The sequence below is a fragment of the Varroa jacobsoni genome, unplaced genomic scaffold (genome assembly GCF_002532875.2).
Source record: "Varroa jacobsoni isolate VJ856 unplaced genomic scaffold, vjacob_1.0 scaffold_1065, whole genome shotgun sequence".
In the NCBI taxonomy this organism is placed as follows: Eukaryota; Metazoa; Arthropoda; class Arachnida; order Mesostigmata; family Varroidae; genus Varroa; species Varroa jacobsoni.
In genome coordinates, this window is record NW_019213967.1 from 333,798 (window position 1) to 360,937 (window position 27,140).

At 41.9% G+C, this 27,140-nt stretch overlaps 1 protein-coding gene across 1 annotated transcript in view; it reads left to right on the top strand.

Moving 5' to 3' along the window:
- The first annotated feature begins 8,053 nt into the window (after nucleotides 1-8,053).
- Nucleotides 8,054-27,140, top strand: part of Ca-alpha1T (Ca[2+]-channel protein alpha[[1]] subunit T) — an 80,573-nt gene continuing 61,486 nt past the window's right edge. Inside the window, exons 1-4 of the mRNA XM_022843534.2 lie at nucleotides 8,054-8,161; nucleotides 13,305-13,441; nucleotides 16,427-16,524; nucleotides 24,648-24,834. Coding sequence (XP_022699269.2) covers nucleotides 8,069-8,161; nucleotides 13,305-13,441; nucleotides 16,427-16,524; nucleotides 24,648-24,834 — 515 coding nt within the window. The 5' untranslated portion in view covers nucleotides 8,054-8,068. The remainder of the gene's footprint in view (nucleotides 8,162-13,304; nucleotides 13,442-16,426; nucleotides 16,525-24,647; nucleotides 24,835-27,140) is intronic.

The following is a 27,140-nucleotide window of genomic DNA, read 5'->3' on the forward strand; positions in this document are numbered from 1 at the left end:
ATGCAGCTCAGTGCCAAGTTTTATTCATTGCGGCTTGGACATCGCGTGTATGGTTGGATCTGCGTCACATTCTTTTCAGAGTAAGACTCGAACTACAAATCCTTGAGCCGGGAAGCCGAAGCTACTCAGAGCTACGGATAAAATTTACTCTTGCCGGACTGTTCCATCCTTCTTCTGTTTTTCGTAGAAAGGCTTGATCGGCGAGCGCATCTGTAGCGTTCGAAGATACGCGTGCTGAAAGGGCGGACAGGCGGGACATACTAGTTGTACGTTAGTTATGCGTGCTGTTGCAGAACCGGACGATGCGGCCTCCGGTGCGTAGCACATATATGATGATATAGCAACTACGAATATCAGCTGGCAAAGAAAACGGTCTCGAAGGGGATGAGAAGCAAGGGCAGGTGATGTGCAATGAGGCCGAGGAACAGCCAAAGCCTGGTTTGGTTGAGTCGACAGATGAACGGTATGTAGGCAAAGGAATGGCCTGGGGAAAAAGAGGAGCGAAGAAAAATCTCTTCCGGCTTTTGAGAATATTGAGAAGGCAGCAAACGGAGCGAATGCATGGAACATACAAAGATCGTATTCAGGTCTTTCCATTGGACCAGTCGGCCTACCAAGGACAGTTGGTCTGCTATCAGTAGAGTGGAGTAAAGCACTCGAAAGTAGATCTGAAAGGGGGAGATGCAGTACGTGTTGGTAGGGGCCTGGCGGTCCTGATTACTGCTCGTCGATAGACGCGACAGCGCCATGCCTCCTTTTTCTGCTCGCACTAGTCCACAGACGCCCTTGTGAGCGTCGTTTTGGAAAAGAGGAAAAAGAAATTGCGTAGTGTCACGGGTGCCCCACTGGCCTATTGCACTACAGGTTTCTTTTCCCCGTGCGGATATATACGGACTTAAACGGAACGTAGTCCTCGCTAGCCGAGCAAGCGACGCGGGTTTTTCTCAATGCGTGCAATAGAACCAATCACTTCTATGCCTTGGTCGCCTTTCAGAATAAAGCCGAATTGCATTCATTTCCCTTTCCAGATTCAGGTCTTCAAACTAAAAGTAGCCGCATCCGTAAAAATAGCGACAGTCGTGTATCAAGATGAACTATGACATGGCGTTGTAAGCCAGCTTTAAAAAGAACACGCTCCCTTATCTTCGAAGCGGAACAGGTATTTCATCGAAAACAGGCATTTCTTCGTCTGATAGTGCCTGTAGGTTAATATTGGTACACCATGCTATTAAACAACTTAACGCCCTAAAGTACAGCAAACGCGCAATGCAAACTCTATAATTCTGGCTGGTATAATTCTGGCTCTATAATTCTATAGCTATAATTCTGATGGTGGCGCTGATGGTATATCCCTGTATATAATAGATACAGTTCTACCTTATTAACAACTCAAGCAACGTATTGTTCAGATGACGCCTCCAGTGTGGTAAATTCAATGATATTACACGAACAATGATGCACTGATCTGAAACGAAGGCAACAAAAACCTAATGGCGGCAGCTGCTGTCGGCTCTTGCTTAATGCACCCAGACTTTCAACACCTGCCTTTCAACGTCAGCCATCTGTACAGCATCTATATTTGTGTACGTATGCGGTGGAAAAAGCACAATGATGATGTCGTGTCAACTTCAAAGATTATTGCAAACATCGCATCATCAGTAAGTTATTTCTCGCTGACGAATGTTGTCTACTTGACCGTCTTCTCGCATTCCTGTTCGTAACACAGATTGACGCAGTGTGATTGGCATTTGGTTTCATTTGTTAACGAGAGGCTATGCAATCCTTCCTGTAAATGCGGATGTGGTGTCAATTTTACAAATCTCATCTTTAGCTAGTGCCTTTGCAAAAACTATTTTTGTCTTTGAAACCGTTTAAGGCCATTCTCCTGGTTCAGAAGCTGTACTCTGCTTCCTGTCAGCTTTGGCCTCGTTTTAGAGCAACCACGTTTCCCGATTTTGCCGGGCAGAGAGTGCTATTTCGTTTTTTGCGGACTCACCTGGTTGTTTGGCATGCCGGCTGTCGACAGCTGAGCGTCTCTCAGGTTCGTACTTGCTCCCACTAACCCCTCCGTTTACCGCTTGCCTTCAGCCAATCTGAACGCGTTTATGAAACGTCCTATACATGATATTCACAGTTTTCTCTGGGCTTCCCTTTCGCGCAATCTTTCTCGTTTGATATATTTCTCTAGAACAGGCAGCTCGTCGGTTATTATTAGTCGTTGTTTGTACATGTTGACATTTTCTTTTGTAAGAGACAACTAACTGATCCAGGAGACATGCATAGACATCTCGACTGCACAGAAATTTTAGCGATAGCAGTAACTGCTTTGGTAGAGAAGATAACTAATCGGAACGTATTCTGTATTAAAGTGACTGATGAGAGATTATCTTGTACCGATGACGGCTTATTTGAGCGATGGTAGCCGTATTTGTTGTTGGTGTAGAGGTTCTAACGCGGGGGGGGGGGGGGTCACCACGAAGCTAAACAACAATAGAGTTTCTAACTTGCTGAAGTGGCTAAGGTCCAGTTTGCGTTGGTCGTGACCAAAACACAGTCGGTTATGTACATTGAAAGTTACATACTTAACGCCTACCGAAGCACAGAATTGGTTAGTTCCTGTTACTACGAAAGATGGTTTTATAGGTAACTTGAAATCTCGAGATGTCAAATTTCTCAAAAATAGAACGATCATTTTATGCAAACAACTCATTACTTCGTACGTTTGCTCGTTTCAGTGGGGTATCAGCCCCCTCGTTCAGCCGTAGAAAAATAGAGTTTACAGTCACATGATTACCAATGTTAGCCTCTGATCGAAGTGCCACCGAAATGATCGCGTCAACTCCGTTCGACATCAGGCAACATGAAGCTCATTTTCGAGCTTTTGCCATAACAAAATCTACTGGACGTCGGCTGCACGTCGAGTAGGCGCGAGCGAATCGCCGTATGGATTCAAATCAAACGAAGTGCTGAAAGCATGAGACTGTCAAATACCACAATGATCAGTTGGAATATACATTAGGCTCAAAACCCGCGCAAATACAAGTGACGCATTTGTTTGCAAATGTAATTTAGTAAGCTAAGGAAGCAGAAAGATAGGTTTCGAAAAAAGAACTACAGTGACTTTATGGAGTAACCATAGGTGTACCTAACACGTGGGAACCAGCGGTGACAACAAATAGTTGGTTCTCGCTGTTCCGGTCGAGAAGTCATCGTAATAGTGTCGTTTCATCTTTGTAATGACTTTTGTCAATACTAGATAATTAACTCACCTGTACCATAACACATCGTGCAAATGCGTAACGATAATATCGGGCCACACGACGTTTTGCTAAGCGCTTATACATTGTGTAGGCTGTATCATCATGTATATAAGAAAAAGATCAACGCTCTCATATGGATAAAAAGAAGGAATTACCATGGCAATAATTAGTGAAACCTTGTTTCCTGACAATGCAAAACGATGCTACATGGGGGTAACTAAATTTAGAATTCAAACTATGTATTTATAACGTCAGCCAGTCTCTAACGGCAAGAAGTGCGCTACGCCATATGGCAGTCAATAAAAGAAGGTATGTATCAGACGATGGACCGAATCAAGGCCGGAGGCTGGGTCCATCTTATACGAGATTCAGCCGTTTATTCTATTGACTTTTTTGATTCGAATTCTTATACCAGGTTGAGTATTTAAAAAATTTCACGAACTGATTGGCCAGGAATGAGTCCGTACTTGCACCTCTCTATTGGGTATTCTATAAAATCCAATAGCAGAAATGGCTCAAGCCCATATTGACTGTGCAATGAACAGACGCCAACAGGCACCAGCACGTTGAGAAACAGCACGTTTTGATGATGACTGACCGCGCAGAATTTTTAATCCATGAACTTGTAAATAGATCTCATTTTCATACTATTTATTCGTACAAGTAAATATAGCCATACAAAGACTGAAGGGCAACATTTGGGACTTGATTTTCCTATAAGTATCGCAGCGCCGGTACGTCAGTCCTAGTAGAACTAACTTATTCGGAACAACGCCGTTATGTTCCAGCCGTGTATAAAAATCATACGGGCATAATTTTATTTTGACTTGATCCTAGTGTTTATTAAGATTACGACGAGGTAACTATAAGGGCCAACTGTGAGAACGCTGTAAGCTATATGTCCTTTTAAATACAGTTGCAGTAGCACATATCTCTGCTGAAAGCCTCTTCTTTTTTAGTAAAAAACATTCGTTTACGGTATATATATATCCCCTTAAATACGGTCTAATATTCGTGCAGTTCTGCGCATTAGTGCCGCTTACCTTGAGAAGACTTACCTGAGCATCATCTTCCAACGCCTAATCCAATGCGTCCTTTTCTCTGCTCAAAGCTCACGTCATACCCGCTTAGTCTCCTCACGTTTCCCCATCTTTTTGCCCCCTGATTAAGTAAATACCCACATATAAAGGCAGCTACGAAAAAGCTCTATTCCAAGCGTACTACCGCTGTACTTCTTCTCAGACAGAGTCTCCTGCTGATGCCATTGCTGCTGCCGGTGGGTGCGGGTATGTTATCGCAAGCGCTTATGTTTGCGATCTTACCACACCAACGTCAACGGCATCGAGCAAGGGCAATGGACATGCGGCGACGGGGCACAGGTAGTCGTGTATGATCCCAACGAACGATGTGGTATGCCTGGCCAAAAAGGGGCGGATGGAACATCGTGCACCTTTTTGCGAGCCGCCACTAGCTCCAGCTATGGTTTGTCTAACGTCAGCAAATTGGCCCGTCGTCTAGCCATGCAGTCGGCCACAAGCTTCCAGTTCGAATGCTACTGTAAGCAACACTTGAGAGAAAAAGAAGACGAGCACCATATAAATGGCCGTTCCTACCTAGTAATGGTAGTGTATGGGCGTGTACAGGCATGTGTCTATGTGACGAGGTTCAATTTGTCGCCGCAGATTTTGCTAACGGCAGAGAACCGAAGGCCTGGTCATGCGGCACCTTCGGTCTACGTACACTTGTGCAGCGATGTTACTAAATCACGTGGCTCATTAAACGATGCTAGTAAGGGGAGCGGGTGCTAGTGATGCGTAAAACTAACGGCGTCGTAGCGACAGGTGTCTGAGGAAACTGTATTGGTCTAATGGCAACTGAAAACAGCGGACGGCCGATCGACCAAGTGCCTGTTGGCAAGGGAAGGAAGATCGCAGTAGCGATTAGCGAAGCGTGCCACACACTGTATGGGTTATTAAAAGAAGAAAAAGAGGGAGCGTCGAAAACAGCCTCTCAACAGGTTCGACACTCAACAGCGTCTCTTCAAACGTACCCGAGATCCAAGTTAATAGTGTCGAAAGTCGTCCCGAATTAGCTTTGGGCATCAATATAAGGCACCGGTTTTCCAGCTAAACGCGATATTGTCATAAATTAAAACTGAGAAAGCAGACGATCATAGTCGTTCCCTTCGGCAACTAAAATATTGCAGGAGATCATGTCAAGGAAAGATACTCCAGCAGGCAAAAGACCGATTGTGGTTTATCAACATCTTCGATTCAAAACCAGATTGAGTATATACGTTTTGCTTGTATATATGCGTACGGTGTTGTATAAGAACATATATTTCATATCCTACTACCTTCCTATTGGTTTGTATGCATATGCATTCAGCTTGTTCGCCTGCGAGTATATTCGAGGCTGGCATGCTGTCGACGTTAGAACGCTCTCTTCGCTCATAAGTGCTTGACTGTCTTCTCACCTACCGTTCGCTCAGCTATGCTGAAACAATAACAGCTAGTATTACCAGCGATTAATCATGGTAAAGTACTTGATCCGGGCATGTAACCATTTTAAATGACACGTATTATACTATCAAAGCTATCTATATGTTGCGACCGGTGGCAAGTGGAGCAATGTTGGGGATTCGGCACTCAAGGCCAACAGGCAAAAGGCGGGTTCTTCACTGCAGGGTCCCAAAATGCTCCTAACTCCGGCAATGCGAACGCCCGTCTACTATTTTCGCCTGATCCAGTCGCGTTCAAAAGGCGCTGGCAGTTTGATGACGGTGCACGTCGCTAGTCTACTATCAGCTTTGACCGGTGTTTTTGGCTGGATTAAGTCACTAGATGCCACAGATGGTTAGCTTTGCTTTTTGGCCTGAGAACTTTTTTGCTTTGATTAGCTCGCCGGCTATCTTCACCGCGTTCTGAAGGCGAGCGAAGCCTGCTTTTCTACGCTTCTTGCGTAGCCATTGACAACGCCCTGGACTTCATTCGGCCCATGTATCTAGTTCTTAAAAGAAACTGAAAATTGTTTTCAGTCGATCTTGCTATTTTTTCTTTTCTTTCGAGCTGCTGAAAACTCGATCGCGTCCTTTTCAGCTTTAGCACCACAAAACTTAAATCATTTGGTACCGTGGCATATCCTGAGAGTATCATTGGTCAACAGCTTAACAGAAAAAAGCTTAGTATTACAGTATTATAACACCACTGCAAGCAGGCCGTAGTTGACATAGTGCATGTTAGGTAACATTGACGCGTCCGCAACCGGCGTTAATATCGACCAACATCTTCGCTTTGGTTGGATAGTAAGACAACCAGGGCCTGCTGGAAATACTGTGGCGTTTCGAAGGTGGGCAACAAACGATTCTGCTCGTTAGCGTTGGCCAGTGGTTGAACGCGCTATGCTGTCTTGTTACCTGCAGCATAAATAGCGTTTCACTGATTGCCCCTATATTTAGACCGAGGAAGGTCATACGGTTTCTGGACGCCGTCCTCTATGGCGTTGCCCTTTATGCCTCGCCCTCTGACGTCCTCCAGCGTCTACTCCTCTTTTTTGTTTAGTATCCTCTCGCCGATAAACTCTTATCCACTGCAGCCACGTGCTCTCCAGCTAAAGTTGGCCATTTGCCGTACGCCTGCTCGATTCTCCTGGAAGTCCCAAGAGAACCGTTTGCCGACCAACCGGTAGACATCAATACGTGGCTAAAAACACAGTCCAGGTAGTGGGCAATGGCAATGCCCCCAGAACTATCGTAACGACCAACATGTCGGTAATGGCTATCTTGGACGCACAGCATCAATGGACGATTATATGTTATGTTAGAAAGCCGATTAGTTAAACAGCCATTGAAATGCACCTCTATGCAGTGAAAGAGTGCATACTCTTTGTAATTTAAACAGGAACAAGGGATTACGACATTTATAGGTGAAATTGCAATCGATTGTAGCGCTAAAAAGATAAGAAGTTTCATAAAAACCACTATTTTGGGGGTACTCATTCTTGAACTTAATAAGACATCAAATAGCAACAGATGGTGATTTATATATATGCATTATTAATATTCATGGTTTATTTTTAAGCAAAACGAGTCACGCGCCTATAGCAATAACGGTCACTATTATCTCGATGCATATAAAAACACGCCTATATATAGGTAACGTTTTTTGTACAATGGCCTTTAGAAATACAGTGGTGCTAAAGGTTGTCGTGTCGGTAGATGGAGTCATCACAGCGTCGCCTAAACACGAAAAGAAGAAGCGTGTGTATCCGCCGTTAGCTTTTTTTAAACGTTGCGAAATTTTTTTTCTAAATATGGTAGTAGTGTATTGTAGCTGTTGTTAGATACTAACCATGGTACAGCGGTCTCATCTACTGAACTCTGCGACACGTGGTAACCCGGGCATAGGCACAGGCCATTTCGCGGTAGGGGCAGTGTTCAACGTCGATACCTTCAATTCTAGCTAATTAGGGTAGACCTCTTTCTAGTAGTTTTGCTGCTCCTACGGTATATGATATGATATGTACCTAATCATAAACTGTGCCAAATATACTAAACGTAACGTGACGTAACGTAAATCAATGTAGTTCCACTAGGCAAAGATTTATATATTAATCGAGGGAAATGTTCGAGTACCCTAATACACTGCACGCAAATACAGGCGAGCAATGTGAAGCGCAATTGTCCTTAACAGATTTCGCCCTATTCCGTCGACCTTTTTGCCTGGCGCCAAATTGCCGTTTGATGATTCAACCTATTTTTACCGGATGCTGTTGGCTAATGATGAAACACATGGTTCGAGCGTGCATCGATGCTAGTCATTCTCCTTAATTGCGTCACCCTAGGGATGTATCAGCCGTGCGCTGACGAACTCTGCGTTAACACCCGTTGCCAGATTTTGCAGGTGAGTTGAACGGTGAATTATTGTCTAGACCAATTCAACTTAGTTCTTAATTTTTAGGTTCCTAAGTTATAGCTTACAGTTAAAAACATCAAATCAGTGAAACTATCGTACAATCAGTAATTTTAGTTACCTAAATAAACGCATGCATGGTACGTATTGCATGAATGGTTTGCTTCATGTCCGCGACCGTGTAGAAAGGACAAGCAGTGAATGATCGTGACAGCTTTGACTCGAATCGCTTTAATGTTCGAAGCTCTTCCTAGTAAGATACTCCCAAAAGGCCTGCTTATATTTATATATGTGTAGCTTGAGGTCGAACTAGCTGTGGGTGGCTCGAAGGAGCAAACCATAAAGCGATTTTATCGCTCATGTGGCCAACACTACCCTCGTGCATATTTCGGTCACGTGAAGAGTAAAACTTCCACGGTCCACAGGAAAAAGCAACCATAAGTGTGGAAGCCGGTTTACATGGGTAAGAGGTGACCTGGCCAGGTGTCAGTGACCGTTGTCCTGCCTCCCTTCTAAATTTCATCATTTTTCAGATTCAAAATCAGTCTCAAATCTGTGAATGCTACGTAGAGTGGGGCTAGAGCCTGCTGCACCTGAAACCGGTTCGATTTGCATATCACTAAATCGTCTGCATGCAAAATGACTTCGACGGATTTCTTCAGCCCTATAATTTGATCAGGAAGGCCCTCCAGCAAGATAAAAAAATCAGGGTGGGCCCTAAGCCAGGCCAATCATCTATGTGAAATGCGGCATTCGTTGCGAAGAAATTTAGCATATTCATATAGACCTACCTCGGCCAGTGTGAGCACCGGGGCAGCGAGTCTAAGTACTAACTATTGGGTTATTCTAGGATCTTTTAAGCCTATTAAAGCAGCTTATTTTTGTAAACTGTAGGAATCAAAACCTTATAACGTACAGGTATAACCGGGAGTGGGTTTCCACCGAACGGTAGACTGTACTGTCCATTGACAACTGAGTGCTTCATTTTTAGCAGTAAACGAGTTGAAATATTGGAGACAGGTCATCTGTTGCAGTACAAAAATGCTACTTCTACCTAGATGCTGGCCTTAACGAATTTTACCACATAAGCACAGAGCTAGCTGAGCTCCTTGGCCCTCGTTCGACAAACGTCAGAGGATTTACTTGCAGTCTGTGTGGGTATGCTAATTGACTTATCTTAGTTATGAAAGGAGATCAACGAATCCAGTCGCACGCTTTTAATAGGTTTACTGCCAGTAAAAACTGCGAAAATATTTATCGTACACTTCCGTTGGACAAAGGCATTACAGCGTTTTTCCTAAGATTTACTAATTGGTTTACCCCAAGTGCACTGATCTATCAATAGACGCTTTTATCAGTTTAAATATGATTGTCACTCTAGCCTAAAACCAACAACAAGACTTAGTGGCATCTCAAGGATGGCTACGCCTGATAATTCGGTAGCATCTTATTATATTCTGTGTTAAGTTTAAATGATACCTAGCATGTTTGTTGATTTTATTCGTTCGATAGTTATGGTCTGAAACTACTCCAGCCACAATGAAATGGAGTTTAGAATAAGTTCGATCGTACTGGCCGATGCGTACTTGCTGACCGTAATGAACTTAACTGTACCTTCTTTGCCTAGTCCTATTTTCGCAAAAAACAGGTGTCTCCTAATTTGATAAACCTTCATTTAGTCCTGCCGTCGTCAGCCTTCCGTTGTTGGTGTAGACCACTACTGAGGAATCCGACCAGTGGATACATCTTGTTTCGGGAGTGTCGGAAGCCAATAGGACTATGGCAATGTTTAGCGCAGTTCCAGGCGCAAAACTCGCGAACACCTCTATCGGTAACAGTCTTTCGAAGCCGTTGATCCACTGGGACCAACTTTATCCAACCTAGCTGTTAAGGAGGCAGTCACGCAACAAAACCATTCATTGAATCTCGCAGTGAGAGATGCTACAGTACTAGATAATGCCATATAATGAGACGTATGATCATCCGATCGTAAGATACATATTCATTTTCAAAGGATAAAATTTGTCCTGTATCTAAGCTCACACATATGGTTAGTGCTGGATAAATCAGCTCTTCAACGATGGTCTGGCTAAACGTCGCGTACAACTGCAAAGGACGACCTGGTCTCTAGCTAAGCCCGCTGTGTTTACGCTATCCAGTAGAACACAGGTAGTCAACGCCAATGTCAATGTATCAGCTTGCTCATATGAACGACTATGTTGTAGGGAGTTCGCTGGCTCTCGTTGGCTTTGATGAAGAAAAAGTCTTCGTCTCAAGATGAAGAAAAAAGGAGCGTATTTAAAATGCATGGCTTTCCTCATACGAGTACATATATCCCAATTGATGCATGCGGCAAATTTGAATGATCACTGCGTCGTAGAGTATACCCGCCCACTACCACTGGAACAAATAAGATCAGTGCGGCTTTCTCTGTTCTTTTAAGGCACAACCTTTAAGCGATTACGGATGACTGGTGAAGAACTATGCTGTGCCCGATTCTAGACTGTCCTATACGTAGGGCACCCAAACAAATCCCGGCGTTGAGTAGTAAATGGAAAACAGAGACAAACTTATCTAATTAATTTGTTAAACAACATTATCAAGACAAACGCAGTTTTCACTAGTCTACTTTTTATGGCATGACATCCGATTTGTTAATTCACCCAAACAATATCTTCACTATTGAGAAGATAATCTACTACCGCGAAATGGCGAGAGCACTGCTGGCGAACCTCTTCCGCTGCACATGGATATAGCTTTTTAAAGTGTTATGTAATACTCGAAAAGTATGCCCGAAAATCTGTGCTAATCTTGAGCCGTTTTTGAACTTAGCAGCGTAATATCTGACCTAAAGGGAAGAACCTGTCAAAAGTAGAATTGTCAAAAGTTCTAGCCCGTATAGGAAATGATTAGGTTTAAAAAATGGTACTGTTTTGTATGTAGCCTCCTGTCTAATTCGCTTTTAATTACTTAATACTGTTTACGGATACGTTTTTGTAGCAAATGAACTTTTCTTAATTTGGATAGCCAGTACCAATCGAATATGGATTATCGAAGCGGGTGCGATTGGTAGCCAAAAAAGCACTGCCCAAAAAACAGGTCACATTGGCGTAAGGATGGGTACAACGCGCAAAGTCGTGCGGCAATAAAATGACAAACTGCTATGGCCGTAAATTAGGACATATTTAAGATACTATTTTGGCAAATTTTCGACGGATACAAATTCAGATAATATTTGAATCAAACATTGGTATTCCATACCTACGTATGCCATGAGTCCTAGGGGATTATTAAGGAGCGCGGAAGATCTGTTTACCTCGATCTCACTATAGTACTCTATCATTAGCCGATGAGGTACGCTAAGGTGTCGCACATCAACATTTTTTTTTGTTTAAATACGCCGTCCTTTGCTATCGTCACACTTATCCATATACCTTGCTTAGACGTTTGCTGTAACTACCGTAGCAAGTCATCATATGTCCGGGCTACACAGTTTCTAATCTAATTTTCGAGATCGATCTGTCGATTCCCATTCTTATGAATGTCTCCTTCCCTTCTTGTCCGTTTCAGAAGTTTTTATGCATTTAATACAAATGGACACGACTCTGATGAAAACCATTTTAAGAGCTTTTATGTCATGTTTGAATCTGAATGTCCGCCATACTACATTTTCCAACATTAAGCAGACGAATGAACAACCCTTCTCCCGTGAACGAACAAACGCCGGCCGGGACGGTAAAGCCATACGTAGATGGTAATTAGAAATGATGTTACTTGAATTTTATCAATGGGGACCACCCACGTTGTCGGCACCACTGATCTGCGTTCTCATAAGCCTGCCGCGGTTTATTTTCCTCATAAAGTGAAGCTGCCACTACAACTCTGCACTACTGGATGCTCGGTTATGAACATCCTTCGTTGTTTAGGTGATTACGATTTGACAGCTCAACGTTACACACGACGCATACGGGGTAGCGGCAGGATAGGGCGTGGCATGCGAGATCTGTCGTATCGTTTGGTTTGAGTTCCGTAGTCCGGCACATCACCGGTCTCAGCTTGCCAGATATGATACGATCCTTCCCACTCGTAAAGTTATCGTGACGCGAATTCGTTGAGGAAGCCCGAGTTCAGACTGAGCAATTTCTATCCCTAAACCGGCCTTCCCCATCCCTCGATTCACTCTAGCCCAGTTCTGTTGTGACCAGCTAAATAGGCCTTCATACCGTCAGTGGGCCTCTGGCTGACTTTACAAGAGGTGTGTTTGTCACATTGTCTGGGTCGTAAGTCCTATTTGTCGTCATTATGACCGCTATTGGTCGCCAGGGAATTAGTTCGGGCCCGAAAGGACTGCAGAAGGTTATTCCCGCTCGCGAGATTTCCCGCTACTGATTTAACTGCTCGAAAGTATAGACCAATGGAAAAAAGGAACCATTAACTCGCTCTTTATTTTTATCCGTTCTATTTTGGCAGTGGAAAAAATAAAGATCTCTTAAATAGGCAGGTGAGCAGGTGACACGGCGGAATTTGCTTTCATTATTACCATATGATGATATTGCTTCTAGTGATCAATGCTTCTTAGTATTATTTTTTTTAGCACACTGATATCTATTTTGCAATAGTTAGTTCATTTAGAACACGTGTACACGTGGGATGCCAATGCACACTGCAAAGCATGGTTGCCAGAGATCGTTTTACGAGTGATTCCCCCCTTTTAGAGTTCCTCTGTCGTGGATATTCGATTTGAATGAACAGAAGTGAATGATTATGACGCGTCCATTGATATGAGAGGTGTTGGTAACACGTTGAAGGCCTTAGTAATTTCGAGGCAAGTATATCAACAAATTACAGAATAGTTAACATATTGCGGGAAAACGGAGCTGTTGATTGTTTTTATCGGTATTTTGCTTGTAACATATATGTCAGTTTTAAGAAGTCTGGCTGATTAGACTCCCCCCAGTTTCAGGTTGTTTTTTCATCTTCTTATATCTGTTGTTATTTATATTAATAAATGTTCCTGTGCGGACAGCTGTGCAATCGATTCTTCGTGAAATCTTTCGTTTCAACACGAACTTAGAGATGGAAGTAAATTCATAATATCATGCTCTATTCTCGCTGTGCTATTTTCTGTTTACAGTTGTTTGACCATTTAATTTTCGCATTCTTCGCCATCGAAATGGTGGTCCGAATCCTGGCAATGGGCTTTATCGGAGGACGTAATTCATACCTCTCCGAAACTTGGAACCGGCTCGATTTCTTCATCGTCGTTGCTGGGTGAGCTCAGTAGGTTAAGTTAAAAATAACATCACATCTGTATAATCAATAGAAAAGATTGCCTGATTCTTGGCGACTTAATAATCGATCTACTTGTCTCCATATGATGTCTGTTTAGATATATTTTCGTTTTCAACGCAATCCGGATAAAGGAATAATGTTTCCTTGACTAGTCGTCACCGTAACGGTCTCAAAGCTTTATATAGACGCACGAGCACATTGAAGCTCCTTAGGTGAAAGCTAATATACGTATATACGATATTTTCCAATGTTTTAAGTTACTAAGTTGTTTAACGCGGGATACCTTCTTGTCATCAATACTACTTCATATTTACAACGTCCTCTATTTGCATATATATTTATGTAGATATCACACAAACATAAGATCGACAGCAGCAGGAAGATTCTCGTTACTACGCATGTGGGATAAACCCAGGGGCAACTGTTGGATTGACACGCACTTAATCAATGCTTGACAGTTAGCGTCTGCCGGTAGCTTTCAAAGCTAACAAAAGTAAAGGAAAAATACCCATTTCCATTGGATACCACCAGGCAGCAGTATGCTGGATTACCTTGCTCTTGGACATCTGCGGGTACTGTTTTGTCATCTAAGACTGACTGGCTGAGAGTCTTTCTCTTTCATCGGTGCTAGAATTTCCGGACTTGCAATAATACTAAAAAAGAATACTGGCCTTGTAATATATATCGAATAGATTGCCTCGCATTAGCGAATTCTATCGTTTCTACTTATACTATTATAAATATGCTTTGTGGAGGGTTCTAATACTTGCTGAGGTGGCCAGAGTCTCGATAAAAGTTAGCTGCTTTATTAGCTGTTAACGTTAAGACTGTTACATTCCATTCGGGTGTTGGGTGATGCCCTAAACGTTTCCGACTACTACGAAATTTTTTCTCTAAAAAATGAATTTTATAAGGTCACCCTTCAAAGTGCGCAAATGTTAAATGTACTGCATACTTTTGGTCAGCTTCGTAGTGTCGCAGACGCACTGTAGGAAATTGAAATAAAATTGTGACATCCCTGCTGTATATCAAATGAGGCAATGATTTTTCTGCTAGAAGTTCGTTTGTCACAAGGCAGCACCTTTATATTTCGTGTCGTTGCTTTTGTCCATCTTATCGATTCATTATATAGCTGTGCATTATATGTACACGTATACATGTATGTATACACGTAGATTTATTCTGGGCCTTCACTTCGTCGCCATCGATATTAACTATATCAAAATTCGATCATTGAATCGTATTTACATGGCTTGGTGAATCGGTGTGCGCGTGTAGCGCCACCTATACTAAAGAAAAAGATACTTTTGTAGGAAGTACGTATTCATATCGTATATAAACAAGTATGAACGATGACCGTCTTTTTGTCGGTGGACAACTGCTGACGACTGATCCCGTTCCGTCACTGTGCCCTACCACGGCATCAACATTTTTGATTGTGAAAAAAACGTAACAGTAAATAGGATGAACCTTTCTACCATCTCGCTGTTGCACCGTCTTGTGCCAATGTCCGTTATGGCTAAAGCGGTTAATCGCCAGCTACGGACTCTTGGATGAAAGACGAGAACATTGTCTGCATATCCATCACACAGTTAGCTAATTGGTCACCGCAATTTCTTTTCTATACAATGGAAATATATCAGCAGATAACATTAACCAGCTTATACATACTAAGGCGGTCTTCCCGTCCTTTCGGTCCTGTCGCAGCCAACCCAGGCCATTATCACTAGCCAAAGCTTCTAAATCGTACAGTCGTGACTGTGCAGTTTGGCCAACATCTGGCTGCTCTGTTCCGCCACTATATTTGATGCGACGACGTCGCCTAACACAATATCATACGCCCTCGTTTTGTTTGCCTTCGCGTCGGCAGCCTGTAGTATACTAGCTCGATTTCCGTCGCGCCTAATCCCACTTCCCGTCAAACGCCGTATTGCTAATAAGCATTTGGGGCATCCAGCCGTAATGGGTAACTATAAATGCACCCGAACGCTTTCGGGCTTTATGGGGTTGCGCAGCTTTAAGGTTGCCTTCTTTCCGTATCTGCGTGCAGTGGTAACATCGCGGTTGGGCCAAGTGAAGCTATAGTGTGCTTTTGGAATTTTAAGAATTTTCGGGTCATTTTCTCTGAAAAGTCTATAGGTTACCGCTTTCAAATAACGCCCGCTCTGTTCATCTGAGTTTAAACTATGGAAGTGCGTCAACGACTATCTCTTTGATTGGCTGCAGTATTGGTGCCTGTGATCTCAAGATAGTTTTTTTTTTTAGTAGAAGAGGACGGAATATCTAAATGGGACTTTCGAGCATTGACATTTAAAAGAAATAGATATTTTTGAGTTTTACGTCCGATGCTGCTGTTAGCAATGAAAATATTGGCTTACAGCATAAAATTAATTATGTATGTAGGCTCAGTTTTGAATCAGGAGCACGTCAAGCGTTCCTAAACCTTGACACCTAACTTCTCTTTGCATAGGCAAATGCTCCGAACCTCAGCCATATTAATGTTAGCAATATTGATAGGGTACAGGCCTATAGCTGGACCGGTTTGCACACATGATCATTGCGCAGCAATAGGTATAGATACGTTAAACGTTTAAGTGTCACGCGTTTCAACAGATATCACAATTAGCCTAGCTTGAAGATGAACGAGAGCATAATTAGACTTCAAGATCCGAATACAGTTATGCAGATTTACCAAGATTTTAGTGCAACTATCTGAACGTTAGTAAAAAACAATTATTCTAAGTGACTATAAGACTAAGTGATTTCATATCGGGGATCGGAGCACTGCTCTATACAAAGCGACACCATTATCCGGATAACGATACCCTCTGAACGGTTATCGCTTTCCGACTAATAGTAATAACAGCGAAAACATAACGTAATATTTTCAATAGAGTTTTAGTATAGGTCAATTGCGCACATACACAGTTACTGTAGGAATTTCATATTTGTATTAATTTTCAGTGCGGTCGAGTACTGCCTGGACGTGGGCAATATGAACTTATCAGCGATCCGGACCATACGAGTATTACGTCCATTGCGAGCTATCAATCGGATCCCCAGTGAGTACCCGTCTTTGAAGTGCCAATAACTCAATTACTTTTATTCCTAGTTATGTGTGGTTACCTTCGAACGAACATCCCGGAGAACTCATCTAATTAAAGAACTGTCTAAACGACTTTGAAGCAAGTTCGTCCCGCTCCAAGCCTTTGTCATGCTTAGCAGTAGTCGTACCGTGGCACCTTCTAGGTACTGTAATTTACTCTTACTACAACTTGGCTGCCACTAACACATTTGAAATACAACGGAGCCTTAGACATGTTAGTTACAATTAAGACAAAGCATATGGCTACTTTTTTCCAGTTACCGTCAGCTTGACCACCTGGTATATCCCTTCGCAACAAACCTAATTTCGAATAAAAACACTTCTCCGCTAGAGCGAAACCATATCGCTCCTACTCTGTCTTCAAGAGAAATGTTTATTCTAGTTACCTGTTTCTGCTTCGCTTCGTACCTCCTATCTGTTTATGGTCCTCAAGGAGTCGCTGCTCTGGCTTCCATTCCAATTAGTCCTTCCAAGCATTCATTATACCTAGAAGTTGTGTGACTTCACCTGAAGACACTTAATAACTGTTACTAATTCTTCAATACGTAAGCCTTATGTCATTAGTCCTTTCGCTGCGTCGGAATTCGATACAAAAGCCTATTTTATGGACTTCTTTTGACCTCTTCCAAATACATGGTCTCCGACAGAATATTTGACTCAGGGTTTCTCCCTGTTCTATCGGTTTGATCTTGACTGTCGGCGACTTGTCTTCACGAAGAAGTCTAATAAACTTCTTGGCGCTCGCTTCATTTAAAGAGTATGGAGAGAAGAGAAATTAATTAGAGTGCCTTTTTAACAATTATGTTTCGACTTAGAAGCCTTAATAAAACTGGATTAGTGTCGTTCTTCTGTTGTCACTTGTTTTTCATCGAACACACCTCAGTACCGTAGTCGTCCCCTTGACAGCTACCAAAACGTGAAATATCCAGCATGTTTGTTTGTTGCTCCGGCTGCTTCCATTGGCTTAACTTAGGCCATTTTTCCGTGCCGAAAGACTCCGCTTAAAAGGCACTCTTCCTTTTATCAGTGTCATGGACTGATTATGTACGTGGGCTTGTCTTGCACGCCCTACCATGGTTATACGTATTAGAGTACTTATCAAAATGTATTTAAATATTACGACCTAGCTCAGAGCATACTTTCGTTAAGCAACTACGACCCTATTGGTCTCCACTGCTAATAAAGCTATTGCGCTACATTCTCAAGTTTTTTTTTCTCATATATAACTGTGTCCACACTAATAGTTAAGCACACAGCAGCACACAACACATAACCCGCATCCGCATTTGTTCTAGATGGCCATTTGTCTTCATTGTCGATCTCCTTAAAACAACAATAAAATCAAATCTAGACAGTACGTTAACGTCAAGCACAGCGTGTCACCTTTAAGTGAACACAGAAGCCGTAGCTAGCGTAACATAGATGGAGTAAAAGCAAAGATAGACAGGACTGGCTAACCTACGTAGTTAGTAAAGCTGGGATTGCTAGACACAAAGGTCAGAAACCCCTTGCTAGAGATAGGAGAAAATGGGATGTTGGCAAGTCGGGAGCAAAGGGTAAAGGGGCTGTGGCGGGCCGTCACTTATGGAGGGCAGCCGCAGACAGGTAGATAGGGATTAACAGAAGGACGAGTATTATTTCGTCCAATTGCTTTTCGATCGGTGGCCAGTGGCTTCTTGCGTCGTCGCTAGTGCCGCCACGTCATGTTTTGTTCGACCCCTGTGCAATCCGCGTCGTCTCGTTTACCAAAATTGTAAGAGTATTGTGTGTCCACATTCATTTTTGAACTTTCACTTTATAGAAAAGCTGAAGGAGCGCACAATAGACGAGGGAGTCCTATGGAGATTCTTCTGGCGTGTTATTTTCTGTTTCAGTCCAGCTAAAGGAAACGGTCAACGACAAGTGATGCGGGACGACAAAGTGATGCTGTGCCGAGAGCTGCAATTGATAAACTTTAAATGGGCTGAGTTTTGCTCTCAATTACCACTACCGGCAGTAGCAACGCAGACCAGATTTTTCCTCTTACTTTCTGACTCACGCGAATACGTAGCTACGAACAAACAATGTAGAATGAACTTGGCAGCTAGTCGCTAACGCTGCTGAAGCCCTCTTTCTATCGACGCCCACAAAAAGGGGGCATTAGAAAAAAGAAAAACCTAACATGTTGTTTCATTCGCTTCGAATAAGAAATGTAGTGAGAAAAGGTATAATTGAGAAAAGTTTAACAGCAGTTTATCAACGAAGCGCCGACGAATTACTGGGCCTTACAAAGAACTTCGAAAACGATTTGATGCGACGTTGTCAAGAGCTCATAGTTGAAGCTTCTTTTACCAATAAGAATAACAAACTTGATGTTATTGTCTATTCCACCAGAGGGAGTAAAATTACCTAGAGCTTCATCCACTTAAGTAATTTTTGTTGCAGCAATTCCCTGCAGATAAAAATAGCAAAAAAAAAAAGACAATGCTGTTATCAATAATTTAGCGTACAGACGGCATTTATCTGATTTTTTGTCAGGAGGGCAGGGTGATCTTCCGAAGTTACTACTTTTTACCGGTTATCTTGTATTACCTAATGATAGTCGAATGTCCCTTGAGCTAAATGGGTTTTTAAAGCCAGCTAATAATTTAAGTACGATCCCCTAACTTGGTACTCTCTGAAAATAGAGCTTATATTTAGTAGTTGTAATAGTTGTAAATTTATCTTAAATTCCATCAAGCCGACCTTGATGAAGGCAGCATCACCTATTTTTAAAAGCTCCGCCTGTAAATTCAGTAATATTGCGAGCATTATTGCCATATTGCGATATTATGTAGAAAACATTTACGCGTCCTTTTAGAATATAATGTGAATTCGTATAATCTTCGGTTTGAACAATTTCTGTCATATAGCATTTACCCCAGAGGTGCATTTGTCTGATTGCTTGGCCAACGAGGCCGGCCACTTTTTTCCCAATTATTTCACCATTGTGGGTGTTCGGCGCAACAGCTGATCCACAGTGACAAATGACCAGCCCTCTCGTTCACGGGTTCGGCGACCGCACAAATCTATCCTCAGTCTAGAAGTAGTCACACGCCTTGGATGTCCGGATGATCTCATCATGAATGCTCTTACTTCAGCATCTTGAGTGGTGAACAGTCTACTGTAATTAAACACACGTTAGTTCCTCGTAATTGAATAAAGCCGTTGGTAAACCTACTACAACATTATTAACACCCACAATTATACCTTGTCAACACTACAGACTTAAAAACAAATTGTGTTTGGCATAATTTATTGCGATGATGGCAGCATGTAACGGAACGGTATTTGCAGCCGTATTTTTGGCGGCCGCTTAGGGAGACGGCACTGCCTGAGTTAGCTAAGGTCTGTTTCAATTGGATGACAGAAATCAATAGCTAGAAGCTAAAGGATATTAATGTATACATTTCCTTTTCCAACAACTGTGTATAAACGTGATGCGGGTCACATGTACCATGCTAGGAAGTTCCTTTTTAGAAAGCTTCACCTCCATCACCTATATCACATAATTCTGTTAGTTAAATAGAAAAGGGGTATGAAGGTTTTCGTACTTACGCTGCAGGACTTCCTTTAACGAGCGGAAGTGAGATGCGTACGTATTCAAATTAAAAGTGATTTTGGAACTTCAAGCAAGGTTTCTCTATCAAGCGGCCGGAAAAAAAAGTTGTGTCTTCAACAGTCTTGAAAAACGTGAGAACAACAAGAGTCATATAAAAAAATTCAGCTGGAGACTTACCTGTTTGAACTACGCTTAATAAATAAGTAAAGAACGGCAGAAAAAAGGAAACTTCTTCAATGTTTCTCCAGCTACAAGAAAGACCCGATACTCTATTCAAAAATTTATCTTTACTGTCCGCTTTTTTTTTTTAGTAACCTTTTGAAACTTTGCTCAATTTGGGATTTCTTTTCTTGAAATTTCTAGCACCTCTTTTCGACAAAAAGAAAGAAAAGCTACACGCCCCTCATATGTTGAGGGGTTTATATCAACCTTATCCGTCTAGGTATATATCATATAGGGGAATCGATAGTATTAGGTACGTGGGGGAAGTATTAGGTACGGTATTTCGAGTTTTACTGGCTATACTTCCGCTAAGGCTTTTTAGTAAGTAAATTCACCTCAAAACTTATCAATCGTGATAGTCCTATCACTTGAATTACACTATCTGTACATGTTTCTACTACATAATTCACATTCTGATATTTTACATAGGAATAATAGTGATCAGTAAATATGTTTGGGAAGAAATGCTTACATTTGCTGTCTACACATTGATGCAGTTGAAATGGTTTCTCAAGTCTTCTAAATAACGGTTCATGTTGGTCGTGTTGGATGTTAATATTCCAACAATGATTTTTATATAAGGAGATGTTCTCTCTCTATATATATATATATATATATATATAAAACATGCTTAATGGACTGTTTGGAGTAGCTATTTGTTGAAACGCTAAAAACGGCAGATTGCGCGGTGGAACTCGCTATCAAGCCGAGGACTTGTGGCCGACTTCACCATTCTCCCTTAAAATTAGGTCGTGTTGGTTAGTTGAAGTAAGCGCTTTTGCTTTTAGCGAAATATTTTAAGCCGTTCCTGTGAAGTTCGTGGCCTAAAATGACACAGTCAGCACGTTTGCCGTCAGCCCCGGGCTACAGAAGAGTTCCGTTGCATTTTGACGCTTTGGTAATAGGGTTAATGAGGCCAAACTTTTGAGTGGAAGTACCTAAAAGCGGCTTTTTCAGCATGCGAGCGCAGGTGAGCTCATTCATTAGTAGTCGGGGTTAATGCACAAGGCAAATTCTATTGGATTTTAAGTAGCAAGATTAAACAAAGTCAAGACAAATGTACCTGCATCGACCACCTTAGCGTATAGGCGACTTTGACTACTGGCACGCTCTCGTTAAGAAAACGAGAAGTTCCGTATAGGTTTCTTGGAGGCTTTTCCGGAGCCATACAACAGCCAGCTATACGCTTTCGACAGTTTTCCCCAATGGGTCGAGTGTCAATTATGTGTGTATAGAAATAGTTTGTCTGTGACTTGATATACGCGAATAGAGTAAATAGTATGAAGTCATTGTTTGCTTCATTCATTCGTTCACAATTTAAGAAAGCGTCACGACCAAACGAGAATCTGTCGCATAATAATCTATCCAAACCTGCTGTGGGACTCCTTCAGCTCTTTGCGTTTTACTAGACTTTACGCACTGCGTATCGCTTCGCTACATTTAGCGTATCAAGAAAGATCAACACGAGATCTGAATAAATTTATGCAGCCATCGTCAGCTAGTCAAAAAGCATACTTTACATGTTTATGTTTTCGCTGTTTTTATTTCATTTAAGCAACTATTATACATTTTTACCTCATTAATTTATATTACCGTCAGCAAAATTTGATTTGAGATGTCTCGAAGGGAACGCCACCTGCAGGTCGTTTATTTACTGTGTATCAAGCAAGTAGTACGAGGGACAGCTCCCCAGTACTACCTCTCGCATTGAATAAATAGTCAGAGTATAGAAGAGGTTTCAAAGCGAATATGTCGGTATCTACGAAATACAGAACGCTAGCCGCACTTCAGATCTCAGGTTTGTAGTACAAAATTTACAAGCGTTTTATTTGTCAGGTGAATGCCACAGCGCCGCTGCTGTATGAACGCCGTTCCCCGCAAAGACACCTATCTACTCGGACCCTCATAAATCGTATATGTAATATATTCCTGTATATAACAAATCATACTTCATTGCTACATGCGTGTTCCGATGCTCAAGGCTGAAGGCGGTGGGGCATTATTAGTGCGTCGAATGCAGTAATCTCGGTTAATCGAGAGTTAATTAAATAAACTGGTAGTTTAACACTCGTGAAGGCCCGTTACTATTAGTTTTACTATTACTTGTAAAATATTACCATACATCCATGGAGCAAATATTAGACAGTCTGACAGGAAAAGCTTCCTGTTGCAGCCAGGGTTACGCATACAACTGGTTTTCTTTGTGATCAGCCTGAAAGTCACTGTCTTCATCGCTTCACTATGATGAACGGGATTTGCTTATAACCTAACTTGTATTACCGGCAAGTGCAATTTAATCATTCATGAATTAAACGAAGCTTGTTTCCAGGGTAATTACCATCTTTAGATATAGACGCTTCTACGTTACACGAAGCTGTTGCTAAGCTTGTGTTGTAAGCTAAGTTGTGTTGGTTATACTGAAACGATCTACTGGAAGTTATGAAATGAAAATTTGCAAAGGAGTGTGCCGACACGTACTGAATGCCCCACTGACGCTTAGACAGCTAACTCTGGGCGTCTGGTCACCAAATTCTAACACCCCCTTTGAAAATAAAAGCCTTGCTTGTTTATTTGCTACGACACAAGTCGGCAATAACGCTGATAACACCTAACAGTATTGTTTTATTAGCTTAAACTGTCGGTCCTTGTGCCAGGGCGCGCGTAGCCCAGAACTTAGAAAGCGAAAGAGTAGATGCAGTATTGAAACACTAAAAGCCGACAAAGCAAATGCGATTAATACTAACATACGTGACCCAACCGTCGGTAGATAGGGACACGCTTCGCAACTCTGCTTGTCATCAGCAACATTACCATACAAACGCAAGCATCGTACACATTTGCTGCCCAAATATAGCCGAAAAAAGCTGCCTGGCTCTTACTGAGAAAGAAATGAACCAGTAATTGCCCACCTAATTCCCCAAATTTACAACAACAATACGCCTCATCCTAAAACCTGACCCATATTCTATAGTAGCGTTTTGCAGTAATCTCGGTTAATCGAGAGTTAATTAAATAAACTGGTAGTCGGTGAAAAGATGGTGCAAATGTAACAACGAACCCTCTAGTAATGTTTGTTCGCTTGGAAGTGTGGACCTGTAGCATGCGCCCTAGCTGGCTTTAAGAGATATTGGAAAAATTGACAGGTGAAGGTTGCCGAAGCGCAAATGTCACCGACATATTTCGACGTAGCCCAAGCTTTGGACTTTTTTTTCTAGTAGAAAGTATGTCTTCGCTGAGTGTTTCTGGGTCACTGTTTTCGGGTCGGCGTAGCTGGTGACGACGAGAATGTTTCCTATCAGAATTCGAAGATTAGCTTTCCCAAGCGTATCTTGAGCTGGTGCAGTACAATCAATGTGTTTTACACTCGTCATCACTAAGAAATTAAAATAATGTAAATATTAATTTTCTTTTAATGAAAGCGCCCTCGGGTAAGTGAGACCACATTAATTAAATATACTTTGGTTCAATGGCATTCTAAATCATACTGCACGTAAAGATAAATATAGAGCTCAAAAGAATTGCATTTGAGTGTCTTTTAGACTTTAGACCTCCTACAGTATTAGTAAAACAATAGTCCCGCTGTATGAGATGTCGACGCAATTGGATTGAAGTGATCCTATCAGTAGTAATCTAGGAAAAGTACGTTTGCAGCCTGTCGGTTGTACTCACGGACTCAAGATGCGTTTTGACTAATTACCTGAAGGGTTCTCCGGAAATATTGAGCCTTTTCAGCAAAACAGTGAACTGTGCTTTTCAAATCCCCAAACATGTAACGACATACGCCGTCGCCAGTACAAGGTAATCACAATAATGTAGCGAGACACACTTTTCAATATGAATCGAAGACCTGTTTAGTTATGTCATTTAGGAGAACATTATATTCAATGTTTGGAGCTTCTTTAAGAGGTTATTAATTTGAAGCTTCTAAAAAATAGCTGAAGCTTACCACGCAGGATGACCACAACCTATATTAATACCAAATAACTAAGAAAAATACAATATAGTGTTGATTTTCCAATAATACATAAGTGCTATAGCAATGGATACCAGCGTCAGAAGTAAGGCTCATTTATAAGGAAGGTTTCGCAAGCTGAAGTATGGTATAGAATAAAAAACATTCATGGAATTAAAATATAATAGGTAACGTTTGTTTAGGACTCACGTAGTAGATTACGAAGATCGCGTTGTCACAGTTATAGTTGTACCGCCCTAACTAGAAATTGTTCATGTTGGTCCTACCACATAAACATCTTTTCTTTGTCCTTGAACATCTTCAGGCATGCGCATACTCGTCATGCTACTGCTTGACACTCTTCCGATGTTGGGTAACGTTCTGATGCTCTGCTTTTTCGTCTTCTTCATATTTGGCATCGTGGGAGTTCAACTATGGGCGGGTCTACTTCGGCAGAGGTGCTATTTGCCGACCACTTTTCCGCTCAACGAAGAGCAACTCTACGACAAATTGTAAGTTCTAGCACCTCTGTCTTGAAAAAAACAATTGAGTGGTTTTAATGAGTGACGAAAGGTAGCGTAAGTAAATGCGCCTATATCTGTACTAGCAAACGATGTGTACGGATGCATGTGGTATAAGTAGCACCATAGGAGGTTATTGCGCACCGCTATATCTTCCTTGTAACTGACAGCATATGAGTTACAGCGAGTGGAGCACCCGTATTAGGAAAGGTAACCTAATGTCAATATTTCGATCAACACTAATTACCTTTACCGCTTCCTTTAAACCATATGGGCACTGCAGGAGGAAAGCGGCAAATTTTATGATCAGCTATCCCAAAAAACCGTTTCGTGTTATGGCTAAATATAATTATACGAAGCGCAATTAAATTTGATGGTTAAAAACATCCTCTAGGAAATGATACGATTATCTTCTTCAAGTTCAGACTCGTAGATTTGAAAAATCAAACACCGCAGCCACTACTTGCGCGGAACTCGAAAATAATAATAATAAATGACTGGTCTTTAGCACATCTAAGATAAAAGCAATAAAAATAGTCTTAGTTAACCAGCAACGGAATATTAATTTCTCAGACTTGGAATTTCGGCAGAAGGAAAGCAAACAATTGCCGCGCTAGCAAGTAACCTTTCAACAATTGGCGTTCAAACACGCATAGCGAAATTGACCCATTAGATTATCGTACATCTGCAATAAGAATTTCTGATGCAATGATGACCAGGTCCTCACTGCGGAGGGTAAAGAACCGGAAAGACCCAATAGTATTATTCTTTGAGTCGTCTGAGGTTGAGAATTTCTCCAAAGATAGAATTAATTTTTTGTACGATTGATGGCTATGATGTGCATGCGATGAAGCAGGCAGCTTTTTTTGGAGTAAAAACCGGACAAACTTCCTCGTACACGTGCTAATATACGTTGTATCAAACTTGATCCGGCTAGAGCAACCAAGTACGGAAGCTAACTTTAACAATGGACCCCATCTCAGTCTTTCCATACTGCCGTTAGAGATATTGCTGGTGTATACGGGCACTAGAAGACATTGCTACTTTGGCGCAGTTATCGTGATAAGGCCGCATGCTGTCGTGCGAAGCCGACCTCGTTGCTATATCGTCACCTTTACGATGCGACGACGTCTGGAGACCCCTACGACGCAAAATGTAAAAAACGTTTCGCTAGACTTAGGAGTGAACGGTCGGTGGCAGTTCCGTCTTTTCAACTATTGCTGTTGGCTTTGAAGGACGAGGCAAATACTTGAGAGGCACCTCTTCAGGCCTCTTCGAAAAGGATTGGTAGCGACTAGCAGACTTTACCATATTGAATGTCAAATTGGGCCAAGCGAAGCTCAAAAACCAAGTTTTCTTTTAAGGGTATTCCGCTTTTAGCCCTTGTGAGCGTTTCCATGCTCTCTCGTCGCTCGGCTCCATCTCGATTCTCTCCGCCTTCTACTTTCTCGATCTCTTTCCGTCGGGCAAACGGTAGCAAGAGCCAGGGACCTGCAGCAGTTACAGTTTCGCACGGACGTAGCTGTACGCAAGATAGAACTAACGTCAAAGAGAGGATGAGGGGGGAGGAAGAACCCAAAATACTCAGCTCTATTTCACACACTAGGCAACCCGATACAAGCCAGACCAACAGATGTCTCTTACTTCGGTGCCACGATGCTGGTCTATTGTGCGCCATACATACGGCGGCTTATTCATGTAATTTCCTTATCGTTTTCTGTCTTCGTCATCACTCTACAAAGCTTTATAAAAAATGATACATGAAAAACACCAGTCAAGTTGTAGAGTACAGCTTGTAAGCTAGATTTAAATTTGTGGTCCAATTGGCTTGCCCTCGTTTGGAGAGAAAGATTTACTCTTTAGATTCATTTTTACTGTGCCCTATCTGTCAAATATCAAGTCGGTTCGAAATAATGCTGCGCGTATGAATTTTTGATTCCTTTTTTCTGTTCGAATATCTGGATTTACACGCCTTCATTTGAGAAAAAAAGATTGTCTCCTATATAAAACTGGAATTTACATTGGCTTTCTGTTTCTGAAACAGGAATGAGATGATTAACGCTGACAGGTAAACACAGACACGCTGTAACATGCGTCTGTAAACATAGGTATGTCTCTTCGTGCCGGTTTGTTTCAAATGGAGGATGTTTCCCTTTATAGCTATGATCGTTGTCGTCGTGTAAAAAATATTTCTTGCTAGAATGAAATTACGTTAACTTTTTACTCGTATTGCTCACAATGAAGTACATATTATCTGTAGATAGCGTTTCGAAAGACATCAATGCCACAAGGTAATG